Source organism: Ictalurus furcatus, chromosome 2 (genome assembly GCF_023375685.1).
Source record: "Ictalurus furcatus strain D&B chromosome 2, Billie_1.0, whole genome shotgun sequence".
Lineage (NCBI taxonomy): Eukaryota > Metazoa > Chordata > Actinopteri > Siluriformes > Ictaluridae > Ictalurus > Ictalurus furcatus.
In genome coordinates this window covers 32,179,536-32,189,590 of record NC_071256.1, presented here as the reverse complement: position 1 = coordinate 32,189,590, position 10,055 = coordinate 32,179,536, and the positions used below count along the sequence as shown (strand labels likewise).

Genomic DNA, 10,055 nt, shown 5'->3' with positions numbered 1-10,055 from the left:
TGACACCAAGAGCACAACAAAAGACTCATCAATGAGTTAAAGAAACAACCCCGAATGACAGCCAAAGATTTGAAGGCATCATTGGAACTGGGTAACATCTCTGTTCATGAGTCTACAATATGTGAAACATTGAACAAGCAGGGTATCTATGGCAGGACACCACGAAGGAAGCAACTGCTTACTAAAAAGAACATTGCTGCACACCTGAAGTTTGCAAAAGACCACACTGACACTCCACAGCAGTATTGGCAAAATGTTTTGTGGACTGATGAAACTAAGATTGAATTATTTGGAAAAACCACACAGCATTACATCTGGCGTAGAAAGGGCACGGCATATCATCATGAAAACATCATCCCAACCGTAAAGTACGGTGGAGGAAACATCATGATTTGGGCCTGCTTTGCTGCATCAGGGCCTGGCCAGCTTGCAATCATTGAAGGGAAGATGAAATCCCAAGTATATCAGGCAATTCTTCAGGATAATGTGAGAATGTCTGTACGTCAGCTGAAACTGTGTAGAAGTTGGATGATGCAAAAGGACAACGACCCAAAACTCTGGCGCAAGTCCACAACAGAATGGCTTCAGAAAAACAATATCTGCTTTTTGGAGGGGCCAAATCAGAGCCAATATGGATGCCATGGAATGTCAACCCAATAGAGATGCCATGGAATGTCTTGAAGAGAGCCATACACGAGACGTCCAAAGAATATGACAGAGCTAAAGCAGTTCTGCCAGGAAGAATGGACTAAAATTCCTCCTGAACGACGTGCAGGTCTGATCCACACGCTACAGGAAACGCCTGGTTGAGGTTATTGCGGCCGGGCGAGGTCAACCAATTATTAATTCTAAGGGTTCACTTACTTTTTCCATTGCCATTTTGAATATTGAATGAGTGTGTTCAATAAAGACATGAAAGATCAGATTTTATTTTGTGTTATTATTTTAGACACATTATATTTGTCAATACCCTTGCCTTAGATGAAGCTCAGATCACATTTTATGACAAATTTATTCAGAAAACCATGAAATTCAAAAAGGTTCACATACTTTTTCTTGCCACTGTATGTATGCAATGTGCCCTGTAAGGGACTGGTGTCTTATTCAGGTTGTATTCCCGCATCATGTGCAGTGGTCCTGGGATAGACAGATACACCATGAAAGTTCTCTGAAGAATGGTACCTATGATGATGATGATGATGATGGTTGTTGTTGTTGTTGTTATTATTATTATTATAAAGAAACAAATATTTTTCAAATGTGTTACATCCAGAACCATGTGGTGAGACTTGCAAGGTGATAATTGTGGTCAGCATAAATGAATATTACAGGTGTGCGGGGGTATAGCTCAGTGGTAGAGCATTTGACTGCAGATCAAGAGGTCCCCGGTTCAAATCCGGGTGCCCCTTCTAAGGCGACATATTTTGATTATCTGCAATAGCCCAAACTGATAATAATCACTACCATGAAAATTACAGATAGTAGAGGAAAACATTTGGTGAAAAAAAGAAGCACAAAGTGCTGAGGCAGGTTCTAGCTTGTCAGCCGTAGCAGGCAAGGATTTAGTGCTTAGCTCTGCCACGTAGGAAGAGCAGGGGAATATGACTACTGTAATCCCGTCGGTGTTTGATTAGGAAGAGCAGCGACATCTACTGGTAACAATCTGAACTTCATCAGCAATTACGGTACTCCTGTAAATTATTCAAGGTAGACCAAAACTAAAACTCAACAAAATCCATGTTTATATGTGGCTATGTTGGATCTCATTCTACAATGTTGGGTTAATGTTTACAAGTTGGATTAAAAGGATGCTGAAAGTCTGTCAGACCTGATGGCCCAACACTGGCCAAATATCAGTTATCTACTTGTGACATTTCTTTTCAACTGAGTATTTTATCAATCCTAATGCACAGCTGACATTTTCTGGTTGTGATAAGAATCAAAAAGGGTATTAAAACCATACTGAAAAAGAGTGAGTACTGTAGATCAGCTAAATTTGGTACTACAACTACAACAGAAACTAAAATAAAAACCTTTCAAATCTATAAAAGGACAGAACAGTGGTGCAGAGGGCATTGTTGTCACCTCACAGCTCCAAAATCCCCTGGAGCTAAGGTTAGTATCTGTTTGGAGTTTTTTCTGGGTTCTCCAGTTTCCTGCTGGAGCCTGCTGGTAGGAGGATTATCTTAGTATCAATGTGTGTGAACCACAGTACCCTGCAATTGTGCCCCAGGGTGTATTCTTGCCTCATGCTCATAGTTCCCAGAATAGGCTCAGGGTCTGACAAGCCCCTGACCAGGATAAAGCAGCCATGAATTAATAAAGTGTATTATTTTGTGAGATTCTACTAAACTTATATGAGGAATATATTACATGAAAATATACTCAGCAAAAAAAGAAATGCCCTCTCACATTCACTTGCTTTTATTTCCAGCAAATTTCTTAACATGTGTACATATTTGTATTAACATAAAACTATTCAACAACTGAGACATAAACTGAACAAGTTTCACAGACATTTGATGAACAGAAATGGAATAACGAGTCCCTGAACAAAGTGGGGGGTCGATATCAAAAGTAACAGTCAGTATCTGGTGTCCACCAGCTGCTTTAAGTACTACAGTGCATCTCATCCTCATGAACTGCACCAAATTTGTCAGTTCTTACTATGAGATGTTACTCCACTCTTCCTCCAAGGCATTTGCAAGTTTTCGATCATGTCTGGGGAGACACATGGTTACATGTCATTTTCCACTGCAAGAACAATCAACTGTCCTTCCTGTCTCCCTGTAGCACTGTCTTAGGCAACTTACATTACGGACATTCCAGTTTATTGCTCTGGCCACATCTGCAGTCCTCATGCCTCCCTGCAGCAGGTCTATGGCATGTTCATGCAGGTGAGCAGGAATCCTAGGTATCTTTCTTCTGGTGTTTTTCAGAGTCAGCAGAGAGGTCTTTTTAGTGTCTTAACTTATTGTAACTGTGACCTTAATTGCCTACCGCTTGTAAAATGTTCGTGTCTTAAGGACTTAAGGACACAGGTGCATGTACAAAATTGTTTAAATCCTTTCCAATAAAGATCTGGAAAGTTTATTTGGATTTTACAAAATGATTTTTTTAAATACAGTCTCCTGAAAAAGGGACGTTTCTTGTTTTGCTGAATATATAATAATGCTAGTTGAAATGACAAAAAAAAAGCTGCCATGAGAAGTAAATGGCACTGAACTGCAGGATCCTGAAAATGATATAGAAAGAAAAAAGAAGACTTGATTTTGCTAATCAGTGGCCTAGGGATTGAACTTGATTGCGTTAATGAAATACCCTCTATTGCACAATTCTGTGCAGTTCAGTTTCAAGCAACTTCTCTTGCTTAACTATGTACTGTATATGCAGAGAACAGTGAACTGAGGACCTTCATGCCACAGTCGCACAATTTGAACAATGTAAAAGAATACTGACATAACACTTACTGAGATTATACTATACTATACTATACTCTGCAATCACATGACTGCCTGACCTTGAACTGCATGTCTTTCATTATGCAACAATTTAATGCATGTGTTTAATGCACCAAATGTCAATTTGTGCTCTGTCTTTTGGTTTACACTAGAGTGGTATTTCTACACTCAAGTATGAAAATACCTTTTACAACTTAACACATTGTGGAGTTTTAAATGTGTGTGTGTCTGAGTGTGTGTGAGTGTGTGATTGGGGGGGGGTGTCACTTCCCCCTTTCAGGAGTCTGAAGTTCCATGTGAAATCATGAGACAGAGCACATGACTAGTGCTCACTGCTCACTTCCTATACAACTGGCATGTGCCACATGAAACCATGGCCTTATTTTAATTTTAATCTTAATGTTATGGTAACATTTCTGTGCTCTATATATTATATTCCAGAATAACATGATAACATGGTTAAGTATATAGCAATTGCCCAGTGCCACATATTGAGGCGTAGATCAATAATCACACCTCCCATGTTTTCAGACTGACAGGCTAAGTAAACAGTATGTGTTTGTGAATGACATAGAAATATGGTTTTGTCCTTTCAATTATGTTATTAACTGTAAATTGTGTGTAGTTTCAAGCAGACCTGAAACTCGCATTTAGGCCTAAAAAAGAAAAAACGCAGCGCTGTGCACTCTCCTCCGTTCACACATCCCAGCACAAGTCTGCAATGGGTCATACTAAAATATCTGGAAAAGGGGGGTACATATGGAATGGCCAAAAACGGTATATTTGTCCAAAAACCTTAGAATGTTATACTTCTTATTATAGTTTAAAGTGAGTCAAAAAAATATCCGCAACACATCACAAATGAATCACTGTATAAACCTGGAAAATACATTGCGCGTTTATTGGACCTCCCCTAAAAAGCGGAAATGGTTCGTGCACTCATGGTTGGTCATGTGACTGCCTCTGGATCGCCATTTTCTTCCTCTCCGCCGGTGAGCTGCTCTTCTGAGGGATTCGTGACTTCGCTGTTAGACTCTCCGGTTCTTTCGAGTCTTTGGCATCCTGACAGGGTCACTCCTGGAAGCTATATCTCTGTAAGACAGGAGTCTTAGGCTCGTTTTTTCTTTTCTCTGCAGCCAGTTTGTGTCCTGAAGGATGTCCTCCAGCAATCCCGAGTATTCCCCATTCTTCGCAGTGATGGGCGCCTCAGCAGCGATGGTCTTCAGCGGTAAGAGACACGGCGTTTCACCTTCAGCACAAGACGGTTTCACGGTTGAATTCGCGGTTGTATTTGATTAGGTTAGACGTTTTGAATGTAAATATCGGAACGTGAATGTGCTGGAGCACTGATGCGGTTCTGTATGGGGGAAGGGAAGCAAAGCGAAGGTTTCCATCACGGTACATGACGTCTTGGTTGACGTAGACGCCTTTAAATTATTTATTTCGGTTGGTCGTTTTAGTCAAAATACTAAAAATCCTACTACGCATAGCAAACAAGCGTGTTTATCCGAAAATATACAGTTTATATCAATCTGTGTGTATATAAAATATATATTGTTAGCATTATATCTTGCCTTGCCAGCTGACAGACTAGCATTAGCTCCCTTCTTAGTGGCTGTTTGAACGAGGACATTTTATAGCATATTGATATCCAAACCGCAGTGAAAAATTTTGTTAATACATTTTTTAATTGGAAAAAAAAAAAACCTGCTTATTTCTGTTTTTATTTATTTATTTTCAGAACCAATCAGTTAGCTGGTTACCCCAAAGCAGGTGCATTTTTAGTGTTCAATGCGACACCTCAATTTTTATTTGTTGCACATTTTATAGCATGGTATTATATAATTTAAGCATAATCCACAGTCCTACACGTACAAGCTATCTGTTCTGACTAAATAACAATCAGAATATCCTGGGAGTGTCCATATTCTCCACCACCCCCCAATATCAGCTTGATCATTGCATCTTGTCTTTTTTACAATGATTAGTTTAACGTCGGGGTTGTACTTCCTCTTCCGGGAGGAAGTGACCGGTTTTTGCACGTGACTGCTGGTGCGTAGGATGTCCAACTGCTTCGTACTTCCTCCTGACCTTGGTTTCTTACACCTTTAATGCAGCTCCGTGGAGTAATGTCTGTGGGTGTGGGTGTGCCTAAAAGATTGGCGATGCAGAGAGACATTTTACAACTAGGTGTTCGAACGATGTTCGTTAGTCAGGTCTTTGTTCTAGTTCAGCAAGAAAACTCGCCCGCACACAACTTTATGGTGGCGTGACCTCCTCCACATCCATCCCAGTATGCTCTGTTTCTGCCTTGTTCTCGGGTCGCTCACACTGCTTCACTCATGTTTTTGCATTCTCTGTCTTCAGCACTTGGGGCCGCGTATGGCACGGCCAAGAGCGGCACAGGCATTGCTGCCATGTCGGTGATGAGGCCGGAGCTGATCATGAAGTCCATCATCCCCGTGGTCATGGCGGGTATCATCGCCATCTACGGTTTGGTGGTGGCCGTACTCATCGCCAACAACATTTCAGCAACTGTCCCTCTCTACAAGTAAGTCATAAACATGTTGGTATGCTCGTTTTCTGTCCTTCTTTTATATGCATGTTTATAAAATTCGGCTTGATCACTAGACCCTCATGTGCTCTGTTAATCTTTGTTACTGTATATGGGATGCATTTTTATGATAATGTTTACCACAATGTTGGACAAGGTATTTTTGGAGTGTGTGTGTTTTTTAAAGTCAAACCAAAAGAATTGCCATGTCACTCTGTAATACGAGGGTGTGATGGGGAGCATGACTAAGCTACAGTCCACATCTCGCATCTGAGTTTTGAACAGCTCATGTCTTCAAGCACTAATGAGTACACGACGAGCTCAAAGACACAAATTAATTGCCAGTTTAATAGGTGTATTTGATCAAGCTAATCACTACTCTATGTTGGCTCGACTGGAATAGTGCACATCTGTCTTTCACTTGTCATTTTTCTGTGTGCCAGTGTAGCAGTCTTTCATTTCCTGTTGGAATTAATTTAGTGCAATTGGATGTAATCTTATTTTGATCTTCACATATTACACAAATGTGTCTCTATGTAGCAGTACATGAATGTTACTGTCTTTGCGTTGCTGGACACAGTGTGACATTTTTTTAATGTTGTAAAATGCATTAAACAAGTTATGATGTAATGTTTTATGTTTTCACACTACCGCGTTGTATCCTGATGTTGGTGGGCCCTACTTTGAATTTACGATCAATTACATCTTGATTGTATATCTAACTGAGCTAGTTGACAGTTGGACCTTTTTTTTATATATATTTATATATTTTTTTTCTCTATCTCTGTGCAGGAGTTTTCTTCACCTGGGCGCTGGACTGAGTGTGGGTCTGAGCGGCCTTGCTGCTGGCTTTGCCATCGGGATCGTAGGAGATGCAGGAGTTCGAGGCACAGCCCAGCAGCCTCGCCTGTTCGTTGGCATGATCCTTATCCTGATCTTTGCTGAGGTGCTGGGGCTCTATGGGCTTATTGTTGCCCTTATCCTCTCCACCAAGTAAACAGCGTTAATAATAATAATTATAATTATACTGACACAAACACCCACCCACTACAAACACACACACAAATACCAACTCTAACATCCACTTAATGAAACCCATTGAGTAACTATACCACATGAACAGAAGAGAGGGGAGTGTGTTCGTGTGTATGTAAGTATGTGTGTAAGTATGTAGGTGTGTGCGCGTGCGTGTTTGTGCTTGGTGGGCAATTAAATGTATGAGAGAGCTCTCCTCTCTGTGTGTATTATAGTAGCCTGATGTGCGTCTACTTGTAAATGCACTGTGTAGCTTGTGATCTTGTCTTGTTGGTGTTTAGATAGCTGCCCTTACCGCTACACTTGTTTGTTTGTGTTTTTATTTCGTCTCTTTTTCTCCTCGTTTGAAGAACAAATCATCCAGGGTTTTTTTCCCCCCACCCTTATTTTGGGACCATTTTGCTGATTAATGCTGATATTGAGGACTTAACTGTAAAAAAAAAAAAAAAAAAAAAATGCATTTTTCACTGATTATTTATGAAGATTTTGAAATGTTCATGAAATTGTTTAACGGAAAGTCTTTATTGAAATCCCAATGATCTCTATATATAAATACATGTATCAGAAGTATATATCTGTATAGGTAGGTGAATTGCACTGTGGGTAATTTGTGCTTGGAGTTCCTCTGGATGTAATCATCAGTTACCATGCAAATTTTGTTGTCTGTATCAAAGTTATTGGTGTGGAAGTTTACAGAGCGTGCCGTCTGTGAGTGTATGCACGCATATGTTTGTTCGAATGTGTATGTTTTAATTCTAAGGTGACATTCTTTGAACAACGTGTAGCGTTATACCTGTAGCTACTGCTGTTTCTGGTTGCATTGATGGGCACACACCAGCCCGGCCCGTCCTGTTTCCAAATAAAACTTCAACTTCCTTGTGTGTCTGGTTTTGCTTTGCTTTGACTACTTGCACACACACCTTCATGTCTGGCATTATGCTTTCTTTTTTATTACTCTAGTCACTACTTAAGAGCAACACAATTTATATATTTGTGCAATGGAATGTGAGGATGTTGTATAGCTGTTATCTTATGCTTAATACTGCAGAAGCTGAGCTTTACATTTTTTACATTCTTGCCAAACATGCCAAGTGAAAAAATAATGGTAGGGGGGAAAAAAGAGAGAATGTGCTGGATGAGAAATTAGTACATACTGTAGGTTACCATCTGTCAGAGTTTGTTCCTCACTGAACTCTTACCCAATTCTGCACCCCCACTACATCTGCAGCTTTGTTTCAGCTTAGTGTTCTATGGCTTAGTGACTTAGTAAATCAGCAAAGAGGAATACTGTGTTTGTGTTTACTTCTTCCCTATTTTTTAAAACAAAAGATGTGTGTGTGTGTGTGTGTATATGTATGTATGTATATATATATATATATATATATATATATATATATATATATATATATATATATATATATATATATATTCCAATCCTTTTCCAACTATTGACTGAGCTTCCCACCACCTCCATGTCTATTAATATTATTTAGCCACTTCTACCCAGTGTCCTTGGTGGCTGTCTAGTGCAAAGCAGAAGCCATTCAAAACCCCAGTCCAAGTTCCTCAATTAAACTTTGTGTCAACTCTTCATGGGCACCTCTACACAAATGAAAGTGAAAGCAATAGTGAAACAGCACAAGCTGTCTTAGTAAGGTGTTGGGCAATTGGAGCTGCTAGAGCATAATCTATATGGCCAGTGGTTTGTGGACACCTGACCGTCACACAGATGTGGGTCTTACCCAAACTGTTGCCACAAAATTGGAAGCACAGAATTGGATAGGATGTCTCTGTATGCTGCATCATTAGTTTCCCTCCACTGGAATTAAGAGGCCCAAACATATTCCAGCATGACAACTCCAATGTGCACAAAGTGAGACCCCTGAAGACATGGTTTGCCAAGGTTAAAGTGGAAGAACTTGAGTGGCCTTCAAAGAGCCCTGATCGCTGGGGTTTGAACTCATTATCTTCCACTTTGTAGTCCAAAATCATAATCATTGTGCTACCACTACCATTCAGGGAATGCACAAATGACTGCAAGCCAGGGACTACCAAAAAAACTCCTAGACCACAGATTCCCAACTCTGATCCTGGAGTTACATTTTCATTTATTCATTTAGCAGATGCTTTTATCCAAAGCGACTTACAAATGAGGAAATACAAGCAAAGCGATATATCAAGCTGAGAACAATACAAATAGTGCTACTATACAAGATCTTTTAATTGAGTTGTAGAAAAGCAAGGTGCACAGAGTAGCAGTGTAAGAGCCAGAGTAAGGATTTTTTTTTTAACGGATAACGTGGGGTTGGCGTTTTACGGGTTAGTTAAATGCTCACGGAAGAGGTGGGTACCTATCCAAAAGAGTACCTATCCAAAAGTATATATATTTATTAAATATAGGTGTGCACCAATTATTGGCACCCTTTTAGTCAATACTTTGTGATACCTCCCTTTGCCAAGATAACAGCTTTGAGTCTTCTCCTATAATGCCTGATGAGGTTGGAGAATACATGGAAGGGGATCCGAGACCGTTCCTCCATACAGAATCTCTCCAGATTTCGAGGTATACGCTGGTGGACTCTCCTCTTCAGTTCACCCGACAGGTTTTCTATGAGTTTCAGGTCAGGGGGCTGGGATGGCCATGGCAGGACCTTGACTTTGTGGTCAGTAATCCATTTTTGTGTTGATTTTGATGCATGTTTTGGATCATTGTCCTGCTGGAAGATCCAACTATGGCCCATTTTAAGCTTTCTAGCAGAGGCAGTCAATTTTTCATTTAATATCTTGATATTTGATAGAGTCCATGATGCCATGTATCCTAAGAAAATGTCCAGGTCCTGTGGCAGAAAAACAGCCCAAAACATTAAAGAGCCACCACCATATTTAACCGAGGGCATGAGGTAATATTCCTTGGTCTTACTCATTGTTATGAATGACTAAGAGAATTTGGCCTATGTGTTACCTCATATTTATACCCCTGTGAAACAGGAAGTCACGGTTGAACA

General features: G+C 40.1%; 1 protein-coding gene and 1 non-coding gene across 2 annotated transcripts; both read left to right on the top strand.

Annotated features, from left to right (window-relative positions):
* The first annotated feature begins 1,337 nt into the window (after positions 1-1,337).
* trnac-gca (transfer RNA cysteine (anticodon GCA)) lies at positions 1,338-1,409 on the top strand. Its single transcript has one exon. It is a non-coding gene; the product is annotated as a tRNA-Cys (tRNA).
* Positions 1,410-4,424: 3,015 nt separating this feature from the next.
* Positions 4,425-7,931, top strand: atp6v0ca (ATPase H+ transporting V0 subunit ca). Its single transcript, XM_053614942.1, has 3 exons — positions 4,425-4,689; positions 5,829-6,012; positions 6,808-7,931. The coding sequence occupies exons 1-3, from the start codon at positions 4,617-4,619 to the stop codon at positions 7,010-7,012; spliced, it is 462 nt and encodes a 153-aa protein (XP_053470917.1). The 5' UTR covers positions 4,425-4,616; the 3' UTR covers positions 7,013-7,931.
* Positions 7,932-10,055: the final 2,124 nt, after the last annotated feature.